This window comes from Lynx rufus, unplaced genomic scaffold, assembly GCF_022079265.1.
Source record: "Lynx rufus isolate CCGP_SWC_20201006 ecotype Redwood Valley unplaced genomic scaffold, mLynRuf1.p SCAF_5, whole genome shotgun sequence".
Classification (NCBI taxonomy): domain Eukaryota; kingdom Metazoa; phylum Chordata; class Mammalia; order Carnivora; family Felidae; genus Lynx; species Lynx rufus.
Window position 1 is genome coordinate 154,630,422 of NW_025814867.1, and position 24,537 is coordinate 154,654,958.

General features: G+C 47.2%; 1 protein-coding gene across 1 annotated transcript in view; it reads left to right on the plus strand.

The window, feature by feature from the left end:
* The window catches only part of BACE2 (beta-secretase 2), a 92,826-nt gene extending 68,768 nt beyond the window's left edge, over positions 1–24,058 (plus strand). Inside the window, exon 9 of the mRNA XM_047099796.1 lies at positions 22,568–24,058. Within this exon, the coding sequence (XP_046955752.1) occupies positions 22,568–22,821 (254 nt within the window). The 3' untranslated portion in view covers positions 22,822–24,058. The remainder of the gene's footprint in view (positions 1–22,567) is intronic.
* The last annotated feature ends 479 nt before the right edge of the window (positions 24,059–24,537 follow it).

The window sequence follows — 24,537 nt, forward strand, 5'->3', positions numbered from 1 at the left end:
AAATAAAGCAGATTCACGGGCAAGCTGTGTGTTTTTCTTTCCCTCCAAGAAATCTTCATTGTGAAATAAGTCCATGCCTATCATTGCTATTTCTTGAAATCCTAAAATAATGAGATCAAGGAGCGTGTTTTTCTCCTAGAATTCTTTTGGAGAGCTGGTTTGAGGGTGAGTCAGCAGTGTGGCTCTCTAGAGCTGAGCTTGAGAGAGTGGGGCAGGTGTTCAGAGAAACCAGGAGAGGACAGGGAAGATGATGGGCGGGTAATCCCCCCAAACTCGAGAATGTCTGTAGATGAACAACTTGCTAGAATGGGGTGTCCGCACAGCGCATGGTTTAGCGGGGTGGGGGCGGGGGGTCGAGTACGTCTAGCAGTAGCCCAAGCTGGTGTGGAAAAGGCCAGGGCTGGACGTGGCATGGGACGGAATCACCCGGACGCGTGGAGAACGCATAAGCAGGCAGTGGCCGGGTGCCACGGTGCTTCTGGGTAGGATTCCAGGGAACTCACAAATCCTGGCACTTTGGATTCAGAGTTGGTGGGTAACATGCCAAGGGAGAGGAAAAAAACTAAGCAGACGTGAGGCAGCCAAAGAGTGGGCAACAGGGAGGTGGAACCGAAGAAGATTAGAGGCTGGGGTGAAATACAAGACCACCATGCAGTGCAGGGGTGGAGGTGTGTGGGTTAGATGAAAGCATCCTTAGACACTAGACGTAGCGACAGGATGGGCAGGAAGGCTGACTAACTGTGCTGGTCGCTTCGACCCTGACCAGACCTTCCCTGGGATCTAAAAGCAACGGGAGAATTTGGGGGAGAGTGTCAAACGATCTCCGCTGATTTATTCCGGAGAGGGAGGTTTCAGTTATTATTTGCTACCCAAATCGTGGTCGTAACATTGGGATCCTGGTTAAGAAAGCAGGTCAGTGATGCGTCGCGGTGCCTCACAGCCTCGTTTGGACACATTGGCGTTCTCGAAGGGTAACATAACAATTTGGAGAGTGGGTGAAGAGAAATAGTGAAAGGAGAACTTACATCCGGAATATTGGCCCTACTCATGTGCTGTCTAAAAAAAACCACCCTGGGGCACCTGGGTGGCTCAGTCGGTTAAGCGTCCAACCTCGACTCGGGTCATATCTCATGCTTTGTGAGTTCGGGCCCCGAAGTGGGCTCTCTGCTCTCAGCATGGAGCCCGCTTTGGATTTTCTGTCTGCCCCCCCGCCCTCGTCTCTCCTCCCCGCTTGCTGTCTCTCTCTCTCAAAAATAAAACATAGGAAAAAAAAAAGAAAATACCCAACACCACGTACATACTTGTTGCAAATACCTTCTTAAACGTTAACGCAGATTCCTCTGACTTTATTGGTGAGCAGGCTCAGAGTCCTTGAGATAATGTTTATCTTTGAGAGCACATTAACTGTTTTTAGCCTGTGAGGTATCCCTGGGGGAGACCTTTCTCTGGGCACTACCTGGGAGCGTATAATCTGAGATGCTACTCTGTCTCCTGGATGTGAATATTTTACTTTTTTTTTTTTACATTTATTTATTTTTGAGAGACAGAGAGATAGAGCACAAGTGGGGGGGTGCTGAGACAGAAAGAGACACAGAGTCCGAAGCAGGCTCCAGGCTCCGAGCCGTCAGCACAGAGCCCGACACAGGGCTCGAACTCACGAACCGTGAGATCGTGACCTGAGCCGAAGTCGCACGCTTAACTGACGGAGCCACCCAGGCGCCCCTGAATGTTTTACTTCTTATAACCCAGAGAACTAAGAACGAAAGCAGTTTTCCTCACAATTTCTGTTCTCTTGTTAAATACCATTAAAGTAGAGGCTGCTATGGCAACAGCCGTATATCGTCCACTTAATTCCGCAGGGAGCGGAATCACCGTGTCTCCTAAGTGAATTGCTGTTGGAAATAGTTTAGTACGAAGCGTCTCCAGGCAAAGCAGCATTCGTTCCTGCATTTCAGCATGAATCCTTTGGTCAGGTGTGCTTATAGAAGTTTTTCTGTTACTATTTAAAAAATATATATTTAGGGTTTTGGTACTTAAACATTTGATTTCACCAGCCATGGGAATACACGCAGATATGTCTCCTCTCCCGTGCAAACTGTTTAGCCATTAAAGTAATTCCTTCCCTCCAAGCTGCAATTAGGAGTCAGACAGTGGTCTATGGGGCTGTAATAAATGGAAGAGAGACACCGCTTTTTTTTTCTCTTTCTAGAAGTGTTTATTTTTAATTCATAACCTGCTTTAAATAACAAAGAAAATGATTTAAGTCACAGGAAATCACGTGCTTTGTACACACTTTTGGAACACCCAGATTTAACAAATGCTAACGTTTTTGTCATATTTTCTTCAAAAATGTGTCATAGAAACAAAGTAAGTGGAGTTAGAGCCCCACCCCACTGCCTTCCCCAGAATTACCCTTTAGCTTGAAACCCGTGTACGTTCTTATAATTACTACGCACGTAACATTTCACTACATAGGTATGAGTACCTTGCATTCATCATCTCTTGCTTGGTAACAACTTAGCCCCCAGTTTAGCAGTACTTGACCTTGTGCAGGTGCTGAAGGTCAGCAGCCGAGGAGTGGCTTAGCTGGTGGTTCTGGTCTAGGGTCTCTCGTGGTCTAGGGTCTCTCGTGAGGCTGGAGGGGACTCTTGGAAGCTCACTCCTGTGGTTGGACCTTGCCAACCGGACCTTACTTGCCGTTTGGACCTCACACCAGGCTTCCCCGAGCACACTTAGGACAGTCGTCTGGTCACCCGGGAGCAAGCGATTGCAGGGAGTAGAAGGGCAATAGAGCAACCAAGACAGAAGCCACAGTCTTTTTTCCAACCAATTTTGAAAGGGCATACTGTTGCTTCCGCCCTATTCTGTTGGTCGCACAGAACCACCCTGGTGCACTGTGGGAGGGGGATTACACAAGCGTAAACACCAGGGAGCGGGGATCGTCGGCGTCACCTTAGAAGCTGTCTCCCATATACCTGTAAATAAGTACCATATAACAACCAACATAGGTTGTTTGGTTGTGGGTTTTTGGTGTTTTAAAATGTATACGGGGGCGCCTGGGTGGCTCAGTCAGTTAAGCGTCCGACTTCGGCTCAGGTCATGATCTTGCGGTCTGTGGGTTCAAGCCCCACGTGGGGCTCTGCGCTGACAGCTCGGAGCCTGGAGCCTGCTTCGGATTCTGTCTCCCTCTCAATCTGCCCCTCTCCTACTCACTCTCTCTCTCTCTCTCTCTCTCTCTCTCTCTCTCTCTCAAAAATAAATAAACATTAAAAAAATTTAAGGAAACAATTATTGAAAAATAATAACATGAAATGTATGTGAATGCTACACAGTACTATAGATAATAATATATATCCTTTGTCCACCTGCTTTATCGGTCAGCATTACATTTACTAGATTTTCCGTGTTGATGGGAGATCACCCATTTTGACTGCTGTATAGTATCCTCTTGGATGAATATACCCAGATTATTTACCCAGTCCTGCCTTGATTAACATCTGGATCGTTTCTAATATTTGCAGTTATAAACACTACTGCAGCGAACATCTTTCTGCCTGTGAATGAGATCTTCTGAAAATGGAATTTCTAGATGGTTTGGTATGCCAGTCTTTGGAATTCCTGGCTGCTGTTGGATTTGTCCTCAAGGTAGCTGGACCATCAGTATTCTACAAGAGTTTTCATTTCCTCAAACTATTCTATTCTATTTGTTTTGTTTTTGTTTTTGCTTTTTGCCAATCTATATGTGTGAAATAGTGTCACAGTTTGATTACTTCTGAGATGATGCAACTTTGGATGTTTTCGGGGTGTCTGAGCTTTCTCTCTTATGGTGAATTTTTCTACTAATAGCTTATGGACATTTTTCTACCATATTTTTTATTGATGGCTACACAGTCTTAATATTTGATCCGTTAATTCTGGGGGGCTAATGTGGGGTAAATATCTGCTAGTCTCTGGATTTCTCTTACTTGTTTTTATTAGCTTTCACTTACATTTATTGACATTTAGGGAAATAAAATGTACCAATCTCTTCTTTATGGCTTTTACTCTGTACCTTATTTAAGAAATTTTTCTTTAATCTAAGAAAATAGAGATTTTTTTTTCTAGAGATACTATATACTTCTCCCCCCCCCCATTTTCTCATAATGTGAAGTAGGAATCTAATTTTTATAAGGGCATTCAATTTTCTCAGTACCATTTGTGGAATATATTTTCTCCTCTGATATTTTCAATATTTTATTATAAAAAATTTTAATATACAGAAAAGACTAAAAATAATGACATTCTAAATACACACTATCTAGATTTAATAATTTTTATATTTTGATATATATTAGTATATGTGTGTATGTAGTTTTTGTTTGAGCCATTTGCAAATAGGTTGCAGATATCATGACATTTTACTCCTAAATATTTTACTCCATAATACCTCATCCACAAATATCTCTTAAAAATAAGGACAGACTCGTATATAACTATAATACCATTATGACTCCTAAAAAACCAACAATATTTACATTGTAATATTGTGTAGTATCTAGGCCATATTCAGATTTCCTCAGTTACCCCCCAAATGGTATTCTTAGCTGTTCTTTTTTTTTTTCCCAAAAGCCCGTTGTTTTGTAGGATATATTTAGATTTGTCTGGATTTTTCCTAATGGTATCATTTAACATGTTCATTTAACCTCACATTTCTATAAACTTGGCTTGGTTTAGATTCAAGTTAAATAATTAAATAATTTTAATAACATCTTTGTTGTATACCAAGACCCAGTATAAATCTGGATCTATTATTTTTTTTTTTATTTTAAGTTTATTTATTTATTTTGAGAGAGAGAGAGAGAGCGCAAGTGGGAGAGGGGCAGAGAGAGAGAGATTCTGTGCAGGCTCTGTGCTGTCAGTGTGGAGCTGAACTCAGGGCTCGAACCCACGAACTGTGAGATCATGACCTGAGCCGAAACCAAGAATCTTACGCTCCACCAACTGAGCTCCCCAGGTGCCCCTGGATCTCTTACTTCTGAACATTCTCTTTTATCCCACTGGTGTAGCTGCCTGCCCCTGTGATATAACATATAGTTTAATATCTATAGTTATAATAAGACCTAATATCCAGCAGGGGCTCACCTCTTCTCCTTATTCTTCTTTAGATGGTCCTGGCTACTTTTGTCCTTTTGTTCAGCTTGTCAAGATCTCTGAAGAACCTTATTGGGATTTTGATTGCAAGTGCACTGGATGTACAGATTAACTTGAGAAGAAATCAAATCTTTATTTATTTACTTTTTAATGTGTATTTATTTTTGAGAGAGAGAGAGAGAGAGAGAGAGAGAGAGAGAGAGAGACAAGAGTGCGAGCAGGGGAGGGGCAGAATCTGAAGCAGGCTCCGGGCTCTGAGCTGTGAGCCTCGACGTGGGTCTCGAACTGAGCCACCCAGGCGCCCTCAAATCAAATCTTTATTATACAAGTCTTCTCCTCCTGAATGTGCTAAGTCTTACTTGTTTAGGTCTTCTATTATATCCTACAGAGTTTTTGCAGTTTTCTTCAAGAAGTTCTTATGCATATACCTCTTGCTTAGATACCTATTTTGATTGGTGTACAGGCAACACAGGGTTTGTTTGTATATTAATCTTCTATCCAGTCACGTTGCTAAATTCTCCTTTTAAAATAGTTGTTAGTCACTTGGATTTTTTGTGAGAGCAGTCCTATAGTCTGGTGCATGGAGTAGGCTCTTGGAGTTCCCTTCTAATCCTCCGTTAAGGGATTCTCACTTTGCTGAAATTGTTTAGTATGAATGGAAAAACGGTTTGACATTTTCTGCTAATGTTAAACATATTCCTACTCTATGACTCAGCAACGGCACTCTTAGGTAGACGCAGTGAGGAAATGAATGTGTGTTTCCACCCAAAGACCTGACCAGAAGCAGCTTTATTCATAAAACAAACTAAAGCACATCATTCAGTAATTACATTATTACACAAAACCGCCATTTTCATCAAACTAAAAACTGTTCAAAGCCCGACAAAGGAAAATGGATGAACATTATGACACAGCAGTTTTCCTTATGCTGAAGAATGTAATTTAGGATTTCTTTTAAATTTCTTGTTTCCCCCAAGTTAAAAAAAATTTCTAGGGGGCGCCTGGGTGGCTCAGTCGGTTGAGCGTCCGACTTTGGCTCAGGTCATGATCTTACAGTTTGTGGGTTCGAGCCCCATGTCGGGCTCTGTGCTGACAGCTCAGAGCCTAGAATCTGCTTCTGATTCTGTGTCTCCCTCTCTCTCTGCTCCTCCCCCGCTCATGCTCTGTTTCTCTCTCTCTCCTCCAAAAATAAATAAAAATTCAAAAATTAAAAAAAATTTTTTAATATTTACTTTTGAGAGAGAGGCACACAGAGAGCATGAGCAGGGCAGGTGCAGAGAGAGAGGGAGATACAGAACCCGAAGCAGGCTCCGGGCTCTGAGCTGTCAGCACAGAGCCCTATGCGGGGCTCGAACTCAAAAACCGTGAGATCACGACCTGAGCCGATATTGGATGCTCAACCAATTGAGCCACCCAGGTGGCCCTCATTTTTCCCCAATTCTTGAATCATAATTTAACTATGGGTGGAATTCTAGGGTGACCGTTTTTCCCTTAGTGTTTTGAAGATGATGTTTCAACATCTTCTGGCCAACGTTACTGCTGATGAAAAGTCACTTTCAGTTGTACCAAAAAGGGTCCTCTGTTTCCTCTGTTTGCTGTTCAGACTTAGGTTAAATTTTTAGTCTTCTGGAGTTTCACCATGATGTATGTAGATATAGATTGTTTTTCATCTTGCTCAAGACTCATTGTGCTCTCTGAATCTAAGGATTCGTGTTTTTTATCATCAATCCTAGAGAATTCTCAGCTGGTTTCTCCTTCACTATTACCTCATAGCCATTTTTACTTCTTTTGGATCTCCTGAGATAAATTTTGAGATTTCTCCTTATTTCCTCCATGTCCCTTGACCTTTCACTCATACTTTCTTCTCTTTATCTTTGCTGTATTCTGTGTAGTTTTCCGCAGATACATCCCATAGTGCCCTAGTTCTCTCTTTAACTGTGTTCAGTCGACCACTTAAACTATTCAGTGAGCTTTTAATTACATCGACTGTATTTTTCATTTCTGGCAATTCCACTGTGTACTTTTGCAAATAGACAAGTTTACTTTTCTGTAAGTTTTGTTCTGTAAATATTGTTGTGACTTGTATTCCCTTTATCTCCATTATTTTATTTAATTTTTGAAAACGGCCAGATCATGTTCAAATTACAATGCATTATATAGTGCCCCGCTCTGTTAGAGGCAATTATAAAGACTTCAAGTGTTCCCTCATTATTTTCTTAAGTTTGTTTATTTTGAGAGAGAGAGAACCAGCAGGGGAGGGGCAGTGAGAGAGGGGGACAGGGGATCCAAAGTGGGTTTTGCACTGACAGCAGAGAGCTCAGTGCAGGGCTCGAACTCTTGAACCGCGAGATCATGACCTGAGCCGAAGTCGGACACTTAACCGAGTGGGCCGTCCAGGCGCCCCCTCTCCCCATTATTTTTTGAGCCTGGTAATCTTCTGTTGCTCTTCTCTGATTCATTTAACAATTCCTTATGGATACATTGAAGTTGTTTCCAGTCTCCTGTCGTTATAGACAGTGTTGGCAGTGGATCCCATTTGTCTGTGTTTATTCTCACGTACGAAAGTAGAATAGAATTGCTGGGTTAGAGGGTATAAACATATAAGAATCTTTTTTTTAATGTTTATTTATTTTTGAGAGAGTGTGCAGGCAGGGGAGGGGGAGAGAGGGCGGGGGGACAGAGGATCTGAAGCAGCCTTTGCCCTGTCAGCAGCAAGCCCGATACAGGTGGGGCTCGAGCTCACGAACTGTGAGATCGTGACCTGAGCCGAAGTCAGTCGCTCAGCCAACTGAGCCCCCAGGTGCCCTAACATTTTGTCATCTTGATGGGTATCGTCACAGCGCCTTCTAAGGAGGTTGTGCTCTTTTCTGCGTTGGCTGTACCATTTGCCTAGCAATGTACACTGTGGCCTGACTCTCCAGTCAGCGTCACCAGCAAGGTGTTGTCACCCCTTTGGGAATTTTGCCAACCTGATGGGTGAAGGTTATCTCAGTGTAGTTTTTAATTTGTATTACTTTGTATGCGTGAGGTGGAGTTTATTTTTATAAGTAAATGTCTAGGGCATTTGTTTCTCATTTTCTGTGAACTAGGCACTCATATCCTTTCCCCAGTTTTTTTTTTTTTTTTTCCCTGTCGGGTTTTTAGTTGTTTTCTATTGATTTGTAGAATCTCTGTGGTGTAATGGAGTAATTAGCTATTTGGAGGGAAAAAAGCTATAATCCATATTTCAATTCTACATTATTTAGAAACTTTGCTGATAATGGATTTTGTTTAATTTTTTTTTAACGTTTATTTATTTTTGAGACAGAGAGAGACAGAGCATGAACGGGGGAGGGGCAGAGAGAGAGGGAGACACAGAATCAGAAACAGGCTCCAGGCTCTGAGCTGTCAGCACAGAGCCCGACGCGGGGCTCGAACTCACAGACCGCGAGATCATGACCTGAGCCGAAGTTGGCCGCTTAACCGACTGAGCCACCCAGGCGCCCCTGATAATGGATTTTATTGAAGAAATGCTTTCATGTATTTAAATATGTCAGTCTTTTCCTTTAAGGCCCTTAGGTTTAAAGCCACATTTTAAATGACCTTGTTTATTGAAATCATTTCGTGATTTGTACAAGTACTTCTATGTTTGATTTACCTTGACATAGTTTGTATGGATTAAACCTCCCCCCCATATGATTATCCCATGTTCCTATAACATTTTTCCAAATAATCCACATTTTCTTCACTGATTTGAATATTACCACATACCAAATTCCAGTAAGTATTTGGGGAGATAGGTCTGTATGTCTGGATTTTCTATTCTGTTCAATCGATATATCTTACAGTATTTTTTTTTTAATTTATTGCTCTTGAGAGAGCAGGAGAGAGTGTGTGCACATGTGCTCACACATGCATGAGTGGGGAAGGGGCAGAGAGGGTGACCGAGAATCCCAAACAAGTTCCACGCCGATAGCTGGATGAGGGGCTTGATCTCATGAACGGTGAGATCATGACCTGAATCGAAATCAAGCATCAGATGCTTAACCGACTGAGCCACCCAGGTGCCCCTGATAATGGATTTTATTGAAGAAATGCTTTCATGTATTTAAATATATCAGTCTTTTACTTTAAGGCCCTTAGGTTTAAAGCCACATTAAAAAAAATTTTTTTTAATGTTTATTTATTTTTGAGACTGAGAGAGACAGAGCATGAATGGGGGAGGGGCAGAGAGAGAGAGGGAGACACAGAATCGGAAGCAGGCTCCAGGCTCCGAGCCATCAGCCCAGAGCCCGACGCGGGGCTCGAACTCACGGACCGCGAGATCGTGACCTGAGCTGAAGTCGGACGCTTAACCGACTGAGCCACCCAGGCGCCCCCCCTGTTCTTTCTCAATTTTATTTTCCTTTATGAACTTTTCAATCAGCCTGATTAAAAAGCCTTGGTAGTATTTTAGTGAGTTTTTAAACACCGCTATTGTGTAATCTCCAGCATATTCTGTTTTCCTATCGTTTACGGAGAGCTGATCTCTTTGGTTTTGTGTCTGCTGTTCTCTGGTGGCAGATTTTCTTCTCACTTGGTTTGCAACTACTTGTTGTGAGCTTATCTTTAGTGGGAAAGCTTTTTTTTTTTCCCTTTGGAGAGAGTTCAGTGCACCTTGGGTTGTAAAAATGTTGCCATAAACCAATTTTGCATTTGTTTCTGCTGAGTGTGAGGCGATGAGCACTTCAGGATTTCTACACCAAGCTGTGTAAATTTCGATGCCAGCCCTGCTCCAGGCGGTGGCAGGGAAGCTCTGCTTCTCACAGGAGGTTCTTCCTTGCCCTTCCGGCCCCCAGACCTCGGGCAGAGTGAGTCCGGCTTCCTGGTTGGCAGAAATTTCCCGGCTCCCTCCCCCAGCGAGCCAGCCTCTACCAGCCATCTCCGTGGTGCCGGGGTCAAGTCTTTTGCCCATCCCCCTCCGCACCCCTGTCCCTGGGCTTTGGATCCCCAGTTCTAGCACCTATTTCCGGGCTCATCTACATATTTAAAAATATGAGTTTATCATCTTTTCTATGTGTGGGAGGAGGAGGACGTTCTCTCTCGGTGCCAGCTAGCACTTGGTGGAGCCCAGACCTTTGGGAGCCTCCCTTTTCTCTTGATGTCTTTTATTGGGTTTCCGTAATAATTGGTGTTTGTCACACCACACTCCGCTATGGGATTCGGCTTGTCTCTAAGGGTTGGGACAGGGTGGGAAGGAGAGCAGCGAGTGGGAGCTCCTTGAGGACTTTGCCGGGGAGCTTTTTAAAATACATGATGGCCCACACCCTCCCCTCCTTTTTCAGCCAGGGTGTATCAGAATGGTGGTGGGTGGGAGGGTGATGGTTATTTTGGAAAAAGATCCACAGATGCTTCTCTTGTGCTGCCCTGCCTCTCCTCGCCTCACCCCCCCCCCCAACCCCTACAAAGAATCACTATTCTGGTCTCAGATCAGAGCCGGATAAATACGGCGGCGGTCACCGCGTGTCATAGTGCTGGCCGGCCTGGGGCTTCAGCGTACAGATAGTCTCACAAGTCAGCAGCAGACAGACAGACGTTCAAGGCCGGTGCACTTTCAGATGCCTCTGTGTTGGCTGGGCCAAGTGTCCTAGAGCTAGAAGGATAACAGAGCGTTAAGATTGACAGATCTCTCTTAATGTATCCAAAGCTTCTGAAATACCACTCATGTCTTTTTATAGATTGAGACATTTAACACCCAAGAGCTGTATAGAGTTGAGCTTTTACAACTTGAGACGTACCATGGATTGTGGCAGTCGTTTCGCTGTGAATTTCCTTGTGCAGGTTGAAAATGGATCATCTGGTACATATTCATGTTTAAAAATAGGAAAGTTAGCTGTTAAGAACAGAGTTTCAGAGCGAGGCCTCTGCCATCTACTTAGAATATAATCAAAGGATTGCAAAGCCAAGGGGCCCCAAAGACATGAATCATGCAGCCTCCATTCCTTGTTTTATAAAAAAGAACACTGAGGCCTGGGGTAGTTAGTAAGAGGTTTTCGTGTAGTTGCAGCACAAAATGGCCCTGGGTCTAGAATGCCTGTCCTGGAACTCCAGCATGTTCTTCCAAGTGAACCACGGCTGCTCGAAAGGCATCTCGGTACCATCACTTTATTTGATGTGCCATGGCAGAAAAGACCCCAACCGTGATAATTTTTATAGTTGGTAAGTTGATGGATCTTCCTCAGGTGCTCATTATCAACTGGGTCTTCTGGAAGATAGAACCGAGAAAACACATAGTTACAATTTTAACCCAAGACATTGAAGAAAGATTTAAAATAACAAGATATTAACAAGTGACGCTTAGGAAGCACTGCCCTTACCCCAGGCACTGTACTAAGTGCCTTCTATTAGCTTGGTCCCCATTCACGAAGACCGTGATTTGTGGGTACCATTGCCATCTCCCATTTTACAGATAAGGAAACTGAGGGGCGAAGAAATTAAGGAAGTTGGCTAAGGTGACACAGCTCATACGTGGGAAGTAGGATTTGAACCCCAGAAGTCTGACCCCAGGGTCCATGCTCTTAACCAGTATGTAGGATGGCCTCATAATTTCAGTACAAAAAATTAAAATCTATTCCATGGTCATAGAATAATTAATATATATAAGAAATGTGCAGATCATCCACTGAATGGAAAATACCCTCCAGAAGTAATTTTAAATCAACTTTCCCTTAATTTTTGTAAACTACTTTAAAGTTTATTTATTTATTTTGAATGAGAGAGCACAAGTGGGGGAGGAACAGAGAGTGGGGGGGAGAGAGAGAGAGAGAGAGAGAGAGAGAGGGGGGGGGGGGGGGAGTGAGTCCCAAGCAGGTTCCGAGCTGTCAGCACGGAGCCTGATGTGTGCCTTGAACTCATGAATCATGAGATCGTGACCTGAGCGGAAATCCAGAATCAGACCCTTAACCGACCGCGTCACCCAGGTGCCCCGTCCCTTCATTTAAAAAAAAAAAAAAATTGATTTACTTAAGTAATCTCCATACCCAGCGTGGGGCTCAACTCACAACCTCGAGATCAAGAGTTGCACTCTCTTCTAGCTGAGCCAGGCTGAGCCCGAGGGGCGCCCGACTTTTAACGTGAAGCAGCTGCTTGCAATACGTGAGGATGCATCTGTTTCCAGATGATACATTTTGACTGGCCGCCTTAAATTGGTGCTGTTTTTTCAAAAACTTAAAAAAATGTTTTTTGATTAAAAAAAGGAATACGTGTACATGGAAGAAAATATGAGTTGGTTGAGGGTTTTTATGTATTTTTATTGTATCTGTGTATATATGAAAAATGTATATGCTCTTGAAGAGCAAAGAGCAAATGCTAGAATCAATTAATCACCCCCCCCTCCCCATACCTAGGAGATCTGGGCTTGGTTTTGGTTTTGTTGTTTGGTTTTTCTCTTTTAACCTAAGTGAAATCATATCATGTGTGCTGTTCGTTGACATACTTTTTTGACTGCCCCGTTCTTTTGATTTTTCTTTCGTTAATTTTTTAGGCTTATTTTCAGAGAGAGAGAGAGAGCGCGCGTGCGCAAGCGGGGCAGGGGCAGAGAGAGAGACAGAATCCCAAGCAGAGCCCTGTGTGGGCCTGAACTCACGAACTGTGAGATCATGACTTGAGTGAGCCAAAGTCAGGAGTTGGACACTTAACTGCCGGAGCCACCCAGGCGCCCCTCTGTTTCTGACTTCTTACTTAATTCCACTGTGGTCAGAGAACACAGTATGAACTGAATGCTTTTCTTTTTTCTTTTTTTTTTTTTATTAAAAAAACTTTCTTAAGTGTTTTTATTTATTTTTGAGACAGAGCATGAGTGGGGGAGGGGCAGAGAGAGAGGGAGACACAGAATCGGAAGCAGGCTCCAGACGCGGGGCTCGAACTCACCAACCGTGAGATCATGACCTGAGCTGAAGTCAGACGCTTAACCCACTGAGCCACCCAAGCGCCCCTGAACTGAATTCTTTTCAATGTCTTGAAACTTGTTTCGTGGCCCAGAATGTAGCCTGTGTTGGTTAAATGTGCTCTTGAAAGCAAGGTATTTTCGGGGCGCCTGGGTGGCTTCATCGGTTGAGCGTCCGACCTCAGCTCGGGTCATGATCTCGCGGTTCGTGGGTTCGGGCCCGCATCGGGCTCTGTGCTGATGGCTCAGAACCTGGAGCCTGCTTCAGATTCTGTGTCTCCCTCTCTCTCTCTGTCCTTCCCCTGCTTGCTCTCTGTCTCTCTCTCAAAAATAGACGTTAAAAAAAAATTAAAAAAATATTCGCCGCGTGGGCGGAGTAATTGCCAGTGACGTCAAGCTGACGGGTCGTGCTGCTGGGGTGGCCTCTACCCGCACTCACTTCCTGGCCCGCGTGCGCTCTTGCTGAGAATAAGAGCAGGTCTCCCTAAACTTCTGCAGGTTCCTTTTTTTTTTTTTTAATTTTTTTTTTTCCACGTTTATTTATTTCTGGGACAGAGAGAGACAGAGCATGAACGGGGGAGGGGCAGAGAGAGAGGGAGACACAGAATCGGAAACAGGCTCCAGGCTCTGAGCCATCAGCCCAGAGCCTGACGCGGGGCTCGAACTCACGGACCGTGAGATCGTGACCTGGCTGAAGTCGGACGCTTAACCGACTGAGCCACCCCGGCGCCCCGGTTTTACATTTTTAAAGGGGTGTGAAAATAATCAGGACAGAAGGGGACAGGAATCCTAGGCGGCCCCAAAATCCCTAACACATTTGCTATCCGATCCTTCCCAGAAATGTTTGCCGACCCCCGGCTTAGATTATATTTAATGTGATGATTCATGTGGGAACGAATGCTGTTCCCGCGTCGCTACCTGCTTTCTGTTGGCCTCTTCTCTCCCTTCCCCGCCTTTTTCTGCTGCCTTTGGATTGAATACTTTTGTTTCTCTTGATCTCGGCGAGTTTATGAGCTGTGGCTGTTGTGTGGTGGTGGTGGTACAGGGTTCGTAGCCTGTGGCTTTGATTGACACAGGGGACCGCTTCGGGTAGGAAAGGGACCTACAGTGTTCTTGCATGGTGTCTCGCCATCCTGTCCCCCGATGTTGCTGTCACACGTTTTACTTAGGCATGTGTTAGAAACCGCCCCCTACACTGGTGTTATTTTTGCTTTCAGCCAGTTATCTTCTTCAGTGTTTAAAATGAAAAGGAGAGTCGTTATAATTGCCCGTGTGGTCACCGAGTCTGGGCTCGTCTTCCCTTTGTGCGGATCCCAGTTTCCATCCGACATCACCGATTTCTGCTCGAAGGGCTGGCTTTGCCGTGGTTTTGGTGCAGTTGGCTGTGATGGTTTCCTCCTTTTGTGGTCAGCTTTATTGAGATATAATTGACAGATGAAAGCTATATGCATTTAAGGTATACAACTTGATGCTTTGATAGATGTGTATGTTGTGGAATGATCCCTGGAAGCTAACATATCCATCACCTACCTCACAAAGGTACTGTCTCCTTCCTTTCCTTCCCTTCCCTTCCCTTTCCTTTTTCCTCCCTCCCTCCTTCTTCCTTCCCTTCCCTTCCCTTCCCTTCCCTTCCCTTCCCTTCCCTTCCCTTCCCTTCCCTTCCCTTCCCTTCCCTTCCTTTCCTTCTCTTCCTCCCTCCTTCCTTCTTTTCTTCTTCTCTTTTCTCTTCTCTTTTCTTCCTTTCTTCTTTCTTTCCTTCCTTCCTTCACTTAAGATCTACCCCCACAATTCTACTCTCTGCTGCTGAGTTGAACTATTTTAGATTCCACGTGTAGGTGAGATCCAGCCAGATTCTCTGTCTGGCTTATGTCACTTAACATAATGTCCTCCAGGTTTATCCGTGTGTGTGTGTGTGTGTGTGTGTGTGTGTGTGTGTGTGTGTGTGTTAAGTTTATTTTGAGAGAGAGAGCCAGGGACAGGCAGAGAGAGAGGGAGAGGAAGAGAGAGAATCCCAAGCAGGCTCCTTGCTGCTAGTGCAGAGCCTGATGCGGGGGCTCAGTTCTCATGACCCTGAGATCATGACCTGAGCTGAAATCAAGAGTTAGGATGCTTAACTGACTGAGCCACCCAGGTGTCCCAGAATTTCCTTCTTTCTTAAGGCTGTGCGTGTCTCTTCTTGTGATAAATTCTTGCAGCTGGTGTATGTCGGAAAACATCTTTATCTTCACTTTGAAAGACCCTGTTGCTTGGTACGGAATTCTAGATTGACAAGGTTTTCCCTTCTGGCACTTGAATGCTGTCACCGCACAGTCTTGTCGCTTGTGTTACTCCTGACATGAAAGTCGCTCTAATTCTGTTTGTTCCTTTGTACAGAATGTTTCGTTTTGCTCTCTATGCTTTTAAGATTTTCCCTTTGTCACCGGTTTTCAGCAGTTCACTGGTGTAATCTGCTTCGTGCTTCTTATGCTTGGGGATCTCTGAGCCTCTTGGATCTGTGACCTTGCTGGTTCCTTGAAGTTTGGAAAGGTTTGGGGTATCATTGTTTCAGATATGTTTTCTGCTTCCCATCCCTCCCCTCATCCGGGTCCTCTGAGTGTGGCCCTACAGTTTACCGACGTTCTCTGTTTATGTTTTCAGGATTTTGCCCTCTCTGTGTTTCATGGTTAGTTTCGAGTTGTCAAGTTTACTGGTCTTTTTCTCCTGCGGATACATATTCTATTAATATCATGCAGTGCATTTCCCCTCTTGCACATTGCAGTTTTCATCTCTAGAAATTTGACTTAGGTCTTACAGCTTCTGTCTGTCTGTTTAACACGTCTGACGTGATTATAGCTATTGTGTCTCTATTCACGCCCGATATTCCCTCCAGCGTCCTGAGTGGAATGTAGTTATAGTAGCTGTTTTAATATCTTGTCTACGAATTCCACCATGGGTGTCATTCCTTGCCAAGTTTCATAGGATTGATTCTTTCCCCCCTTGTTATGAACTGTGTTTTTCTACTTCTGTGTGAATTAACGAATTGTGTTTTCCTGCTCCTTTGCACACTTGGTGATTTTTTCTTTTTTTTTTTATTGGAGGCCAGACATTGTGAATTTCACCTTGTTGGATGCTTGTGATGTTACAGTTTACAAGAAATACGTGTTTGGTATTTGCCTGCATTTCTGGCACAGAGCTCCTTAAAACCCTGGGAATTTCCAGCAAGGAGTGTTGTCTTTTGTTATGTTAGTGAGGTGACTTTGGAAAGCATCTAAGGGTGGGGCTGGCCTGTGATTAGTGTTGGAACTTCCCGTCCCTCCCCCTGGCCTCCGGGGAGGGAGGGGCTGGTCACCGAAGCCATCTCCACTGGCCAGTGACTTCATCCATCTGGTCTGTGCAGCGAACCCACTATGAAAATCCAAAAGGAGAGGGTTCGGGGCAGGTGGATGTGTGGAAATACGGTGAGAGCGGCACCTGCAGGCACGGAGGCTCCTCCCCCTCCCCCCAGACCTCGCCCTGGCCACCTCTTCCATCTGGCTGCCCCTGAGTTTTGTCCTTTTATAGTAAACCGGTAATTCAGTAAGTAACCCAGTCTCTCGGAGTTCCGTGAGCCTCTCTAGCAAATGAATGAAGCTCAAGGTGGGGGTGGTTGGTACCTCCAGTCTGTAGTTCATCAGTCAGAAGCATAGGTAACAACCTGGGCTTTTAACTGATGTCTGAAGGTCGGGGGTTGGGGGACAGCTTTGTAGGACTTGAGCCCTTCACCCGTGGGATCTGATGCTGCTTCCGGGTAGACAGTGTCAGAATTGAGTTGAATTCGTGGACACCCAGCTGGGGTGTGAGAATTGCCTGTTGGTGACTCAAGCCCCAGCTTGTTAAAATTGGGTCCAGGTATCCAAAACGGTGCTGAATACTCCTGTATTCTTGCAAATGTGCTTCAGATGGGTTCCTGGGTCACATTTAAGTTAGAGTCCTGCCTTGTCTTGCTTTTTTTTTTTTTCCTTAATGCTTATTTTTTTTATTTTAGAAGATAGAGCGGGAGCAGGGGAGGGGCAGAGAGAGAGGGAGAGAGAATCCCAAGCAGGCTCTGTGTTGATAGCGTGGGGCTTGATCTCGGGAACCCCGAGATTGATGAGGGAAACAAAGGCAAGAGAAATGTAGCTGAAGTTAAATCTCCTTACAGCTCGCAGCCCACTGACACTGACACGTGCCGAGTGTGACCTTGCTCAGGGACCTCCTGGCTGCCTTACTGCCTTGGTGGTTTTGTTTTATTAAAGACCAAAGGTAACCTCATCTTGGCAGCAGCGAGCCCCTCAAGGTCCTGAAAGCCTAGCTTCCAAGTTCCTTAGAGACTTACGCCGCCCCTCACCCCCACTAACTTACAAGTATATCGCCAGTCACTCCTCACAAGCCCGGTGCAGCTCTTTCTGCCCCCGGGTCCTGTCCCCGAGCTGGAAGAAAATCACCTTTTGCACCAGAGACGTCACAAGAATTCTTTCTTAGCCGTTTGCTGACGAACCCCACTCCGTAATTTCATCGTTTCGGCGCCCTTACGTGGGGCTGTGAGTCTTTCCATCCTCTGGGCTCTGCGCCTCGGTGCGAACTAGGTGAGTCCTCTCTCTTCTTCCTTTACTCGCATTTCAGGGGCTTTTCGAGAAGTTTGGTCCTCATGGAACACTTTGATGTCAATCGCTCGGGCTGTAATCCTCTAGTCCAGGGCTGCTTCACGGGGAGGACAAAGCCCGCCCTTTGGCTGGAAGTTAGGACCCCGGTCGATTTGGTAGTAAGACCCAGGAACTGGATGCCCTCTCTTTATCCCTGTCCTTGTACGACGTTGTCTGTCTTGGGCACGGGACAGCCACCTAAGTCACCAGGACGGCTGCCAACCTTCACGACCGCCTATGAGATTTCCTCCTCATTGGTCTGATGTGATCCCCTCCACATCCCTGGTCTGGCTGCTTCTGGCCCTGGGACCTCCACTGGGAGCCGGCCGAAACTAGGACCCGACCGACTTAAAACCCAGCCAAGGACTGTTTCCTAGGAAGTGGTCTGTAAGGACTATATATGTGTCGGAATGTGGCTTGGACCGTGATGGAATTCTGCCTTCACTATTTTTCATCAGACTCCCCTACTGACTACTGAAGTCCTCTCTTCTGCAGGCAACAGAACAGGTAGACTGAGGTACCCTGCGTCCAGCTGTGAATGGCCCTAAAGCAGGCTCCCGATCTCAGGGCCTCTTGCAGAATGTGTTTGGCTACTAATCAGGCTGATAAACTGCCTCCGGATATATTGGATGTTTGTCTAAACGGGCCTCCTGCGGAGGACCCCCTCCCGGGTAGCCAGACTCCTTTGGTTTCATTCTCCACCTCATCAACCGACCTCATCAACCGGGTGCCGGGACTGCCGTCAGCCTTGATCGTGGGTTCCATCCGCCAGAACGCGATCCCCGCGTTTTAGAAAAGCAGTTACAAGATCAGGACCTGGGCTGAAACCAAGAGTGGGACGCTCAACCCACTGAGCCACCCAGGCGCCCGTGGCCCGTGTTGCTTTGAAGCCTCTAAGATCAGACCAGAGCGCTGTGCGGTCTATGGTTCCTTTCCCCGTGATGGAGGAGAGACCCTTAGTACTCTGACTCATGCCCTGCGAGTTGGGTTTGGGTTTTTTTCCACTGGGACACGGCGTAGACAGAAAGAGCAGTTGGCGGTAGATACAGTAGTCAGCTCTGCACAGGAGCTCCAAGCCCTGTTCCTTCTAGGCCTTTCAAGTGGATCTTGGGCCCTCCGCTCAATTTTGTCAGCTCTCTGCTGAAGGCTCAGCGGGGGCCCTCTGGAAGTGTGTGGAATTTCTGTCTACAGCTGCCTCCTGCCCCTCACTGCCCTTGTGAACCCCAGCAGTCCCCAGCCCTGCCTTGCCCCCCACCCCCAGCCCTGCTCTGTGCCGCCCCCAGCCCTGCCCCTCTGCCCTGCTTCCCAGCCCTGCCCTGCCCTGTCCCCGCAGCCCTGCCCCTCTGCCCTGCCCCTCCTCTCAGTCCTGCCTGGACCTCCCAGCCCTGCCCCGCCCCCGCCCAGAAGGCTGCCCACCTCTGCCCGTGTCCCCCTCCCTGCACCACAACCCAGAAACGTTCTCAAGGCCACTTTCCTCTATCCCTCGGGACTCAGGCTCCTTGCGCAGTTTGCAATATCTTCAGATAATCTCTGTTTCATCATATATTTTGTCCAGTATTTTAGTTGCTTCAGGTGTGTAGGGGGGTAAATGTGGCCCCTCTTACTCCATCTTGAAGCAAAAGTGGTTTTAGGTGATTTTCATTGCCTCACGTTCTGCACTGGTGCTGGTTTTGGTACCTGCACTAAGCATGCTTCCCAATTTATAAAGTAAACACGCTTTTTAAAAGACAGAGGAGGGGCGCCTGGGTGGCGCAGTCGGTTAAGCATCCGACTTCAGCCAGGTCACGATCTCGCGGTCTGTGAGTTCGAGCCCCGCGTCAGGCTCTGGGCTGATGGCTCAGAGCCTGGAGCCTGTTTCCGATTCTGTGTCTCCCTCTCTCTCTGCCCCTCCCCCGTTCATGCTCTGTCTCTCTCTGTCCCCAAAAAAATAAATGTTGAAAAAAAAAAATTAAAAAAAAAAAAAAAAAAAAGACAGAGGACCTGCTCTGGAAAGGCACTTGCCACTTGTTTCTACTACGTGAAGGATACTTACAGCTCAGGAGAAAAAGGCAGAAATTATAATAGAAATATAAATGGCCCAAGAGTTTGTTGTTTAAATGGTGACCACAGCCGCGGCACCTGCCGTCTGGACGGACAGGAGGCCAGCGCCCCTGTGTTCCTGGGTACACACAGGCTCTGGTCCCTTGCTGCGCTCTTCCAGCTGACTCAGAGGACGCTGTGAGTCCACACACACACACACACACACACACAATCCCCATGAACAGGAAAATGTTCCAATCACGTCTGTTTCTTCCCCCATTTTAAACCCTTCTTCTAAGGCCATCATTCCATTGTTTGTTTGACTTTTTCTTTCCTCACCAAAAAAAGATGTTATGTGGCAGACCTTAGGGTCTTGAGGCTTCCAGATACAGAAAAATCAAATGCTTAGTGACAATGTTTTTTGGGGGCTCAATATTCATTTCTGCGATTAAACATGGGTGAAGTGGGTGGCAAGACCGTTTTCTTTTTCCAAGTAAAACGTAAAATGCCACATAAATTCTGTGCTTCTGAAAGGGGCAGATAAATCTGATGGTAGAGAAATGCAGTACTGATAACCCCCAGACTTGCTTTGAGAAATCCTCTCCGGGGCGCCCGAGTGGCTAGGTCCCTTAAGCATCCGACTCTTGATCTCAGCTCAGGCCTTGATCTCAGGGTCATGGGTTTAAGCCCCGTGTTGGGTTCTGCTCTGGGCATGGAGCCTACAATTTTTTTTCGTTAAAAAAAAAATTTTTTTTTTAATGTTTATTCTTGAGACAGAGACAGAGCATGAATAGGGGAGGGGCAGAGAGAGAGAGGGAGACACAGAATCCGAAGCAGGCTCCAGGCTCTGAGCTGTCAGCACAGGGTCCGACGCGGGGCTCGAACTCATGAGCCATGAGATCATGACCTGAGCCGAAGTTGGTTGCTTAATTGACTGAGCCCACCTGGGTGGGCTCCCTGGGCATGGAGCCTACTTAAAAAAAAAAGAAAAGAGAAAGGAAGGGAGGGAGGGAGGGAGGGAGGAAGGAAGGAAGGAAGGAAGGGGAAGGAAGGAAGGAAGGAAGGAAGGAAGGAAGGAAGAGGAAGGAAGGAAGGAAAGAAGGGGAGGAAGAAAGGAAGGAAGGAAGAGGAAGGAAGGAAGGAAGGAAGAGGAAGGAAGGAAGGAAGGAAGAGGAAGGAAGGAAGAAAGGAAGGAAGGAAGAGGAAGGAAGAGGAAGGAAGGAAGGAAGGAGGGAGGGAGGGAGGGAAGGAAGGAAGGAAGAGGAAGGAAGGAAGGAAGGAAGAGGAAGGAAGGAAGAAAGGAAGGAAGGAAGAGGAAGGAAGAGGAAGGAAGGAAGGAAGGAGGGAGGGAGGGAAGGAAGGAAGGAAGAGGAAGGAAGGAAGGAAGGAAGGAAGGAAGGAAGAGGAAGGAAGGAAGGAAGGAAGGAAGGAAAGAAGGAGGGAAGGAAGGAAGGAAGAGGAAGGAAGGAAGGAAGAGGAAGGAAGAAAGGAAGGAAGGAAGAGGAAGGAAGAGAGGAAGGAAGGAAGGAAGAGGAAGGAAGGAAGGAGGGAGGGAGGGAAGGAAGGAAGGAAGGAAGGAAAGAAGGGGAGGAAGAAAGGAAGGAAGGAAGAGGAAGGAAGGAAGAAAGGAAGGAAGGAAGAGGAAGGAAGGAAGAAAGGAAGGAAGGAAGAGGAAGGAAGGAAGGAGGGAGGGAGGGAAGGAAGGAAGGAAGAGGAAGGAAGGAAGGAAGGAAGGAAGGAAGGAAGAGGAAGGAAGGAAGGAAAGAAGGGGAGGAAGAAAGGAAGGAAGGAAGAGGAAGGAAGGAAGGAAGGAAGGAAGAGGAAGGAAGGAAGAAAGGAAGGAAGGAAGAGGAAGGAAGGAAGGAAGGAAGGAAGGAGGGAGGGAGGGAAGGAAGGAAGGAAGGAAGAGGAAGGAAGGAAGGAAGGAAGGAAGGAAGGAAGGAAGGAAGAGGAAGGAAGGAAGGAAGGAAGGAAGGAAGGAAGGAAGAAGAAGGAAGGAAGAAAGGAAGGAAGGAAGAGGAAGGAAGGAAGGAGGGACGGAGGGAAGGAAGGAAGGAAGAGGAAGGAAGGAAGGAAGGAAGGAAGGAAGGAAGGAAGGAAGGAAGGAAGAGGAAGGAAGGAAGGAAGGAAGGAAGAGGAAGGAAGGAAGGAAGGAAGGAAGGAAGGAAGGAAGGAAGGAAGGAACCCTTCCGACCTCGTCCGCGGTAAGAGCTCTAGCCCGGTGTCTGGAGTCGTGTCTCCTGCGAATTCAGTGTTGCACTCACATACCGTTCCTGATTCTGGGCCCTTCATACACTGCAGGGGGGACGCGGGGCAGATGCGGGGCAGGGAGGACTCTCTTGGGCAGGCCGGTCTGGCCGGCTGGTCTTGGAGCCCGGAGGGAGCGTGGGGCAGGCTGACGTGAAGGCGGCATGAAGTCAGGCGGACTGCTCCGGGGCCATCCCCGAGCTTCGGGCAGGCTCTGCCGAGCTCCTCGCCGTAGATACCACTGTCCTCCCTACTTCCTTCCCCTCCTTCCCTCCCAGCCGCCCCGTCTCGGTCGTCCTCCCCAGGCGCTGGGCGATGCGCCCTCGCCCGCCGGGCCCCGCGGCCCTGCCAGGCCTCGCCGGGGCCCCCGAGGCTTCTGGATGTGCCCTTCTGCACATCGCTCTCCCCCACGTGGGTGCAGCACCTGCAGACCGCGGGACGTGCCGTGCTCGGGTGCGGGCGCTGAACGCCGTGACAACGTGCTGACGCAGAGGTCCCCTGCCTGAGCCACTGGCTCCTGACCCGTGAGGCCGTGGTCTCACAGAGCAGGCGTTCTCTCTCTCGCTACACGGCGGAGATGGGCCGCGCCCCTCACAGCTGTGGATTTTCCCCCTTTCTGTCTCCCCAGAAATTGCCGGTGCTCCAGTGTCTGAAATTTCTGGGCCTTTCTCAACAGACGACATAGCCAGCAACTGCGTCCCCGCCCTGCCTTTGAATGAGCCCATTTTGTGGATTGTCTCCTACACTCTCATGAGCGTGTGTGGAATCATCCTTCTTACCCTGATCGTCCTGCTGCTACTTCCTTTCCGGTGTCGGCGCCTGCCCCCGGACCCCGAGGTTGTCAACGATGAGTCCTCGCTCGTCCGGCATCGCTGGAAATGAAGAGCAGGGTCCGAGCTCGTGCGCGACCTTGAACTCTCTGTTAGGAGAATTCCGTTTCAGGTGCAGCAGCCGGGGTCATAAGGCAGGGTTCCTTCCTGTAACCACTAGTCTTAAATCTGTTCTGCTCCCAGATGCCTTCCAGATTCACTGTATTTTGATTCTTGATTTTAAAGCTTCCTTCTTCTCCCTCACTTCCAAGAAAAATTATAATAAAAAACACCTCATTCTAAACCAAAACAGAGTGAATTGGGCTTCAGGCTTTATGTGACTGGTTATGCCAGACTGGCTAAGTGTGCAGCCAAGACCAGCTTTGGCTCATTCTCCCCTTCCTCCCGTCTCTGGAGAAGGGAGTACGTATGGTTCGTAACTCCTCTTAGCTGATGGGAAGCTTTTCATATTAATTGCATGGAAGGGTATTTGGCACCAGGCCTCAACCTGGATCAGAGTGTACGGGAGCCTTGCAATATGGCGGCAGGAGGAGCAACCTGGGGCCTGATGATATGACCATCCTGCCCGCTTCGGAGTTGGAAACAGAACCCTTTTCTGGGTCTCTCTGTGGTCTGAATGGGAGCTCGAATCCTCCGGGAGAAGAACATCCCTCCACGGTCTTCACCAGCCTCTTCTGAAGACGGGAAGCCTGTTGTCCATCATGGTAGAGTGCAAGGGAAGCCTCCTCTTTTGTGCTCGTGCTTGTGTAGTACCGTGGGTCTGAAAATAAGAAGCTACCTCTGCTGAGACTTTGCCTGGGGCCCCGCGCCCGGGTGGGGGCCGCAGGCAGCTTGCTTGCTGCCCTTGTTGCCCTCGGCTGGAAGACTCATCATTCCGCTGGGCCCAGCTGGCCATCATCCCACAGGCGTCCTCGTACTTAAAATTAACAAGTGGGGTTTGGGTGAGAAAAACAGATCCTATTTCGCCGGCTTGGTTGTTTGTTTTTTCCAGATCTCTGAAGGTAGGTTGGGTTATTACCTTTTAGGAAGGTAGGGAAATGGCCGAATGCCCGTCCTTGTGACCAACACTCGGGGGGAAGGAAGACGCAAGATGTGCGGAGGACTTGAAGGAACTTCGGCTTTTCCCGTGCTTCCAGACCATGTGTCCGCGTCTGCAAAACCCCTAGACTCCAGTGTAGCCATCTGAACCCGCGAGAACAAATCCGTGACCTGCGCGCTGCTCTCCTTTGGCGTGTTCGGTCTCCGGCGACGAGGTGGGTGTGCAGTGCGATCTTTATTTGGGGAACCTCCCTCTTGCTATCATTTATTTGATAAACTAATTTCTTCGCAAAAAAAAAAAAAAAAATCCTTCATGCTCTGTAGTCAGCCTTCTGTGATCAGATGTAATTAGAAGCGTTCACAGTTCAAAGCCAGTATCCCCTCTCTTGTTTGGGTGCCCAAGTCCATGTTCACTTTGCATTGCTACTGGGGTGAGTTGGGTGGATGCAGGAATCCTACTGGGAGGGCTAACTGGAGTTTCTGCTCTGGCTGGACCGTCACGTATATTCAGAATAGGCTACATCGCGGTGGGGGAGGGGGGGGTCAGCCATTTGCTATGCTCACTGGACCAGGGCACGTCCGTCCTGAGGAATAGACAACCACAGAGATGTGGGGCCACTTATACATGTCGTGGTGTCCTTGTGGACACTACAGCAACAGAAGGTTTGAGTTGATCTTAGAGTGTGGATCTTCTGTGCTCTGTTCAGGAAACAGCTGGAACATGGCAGGT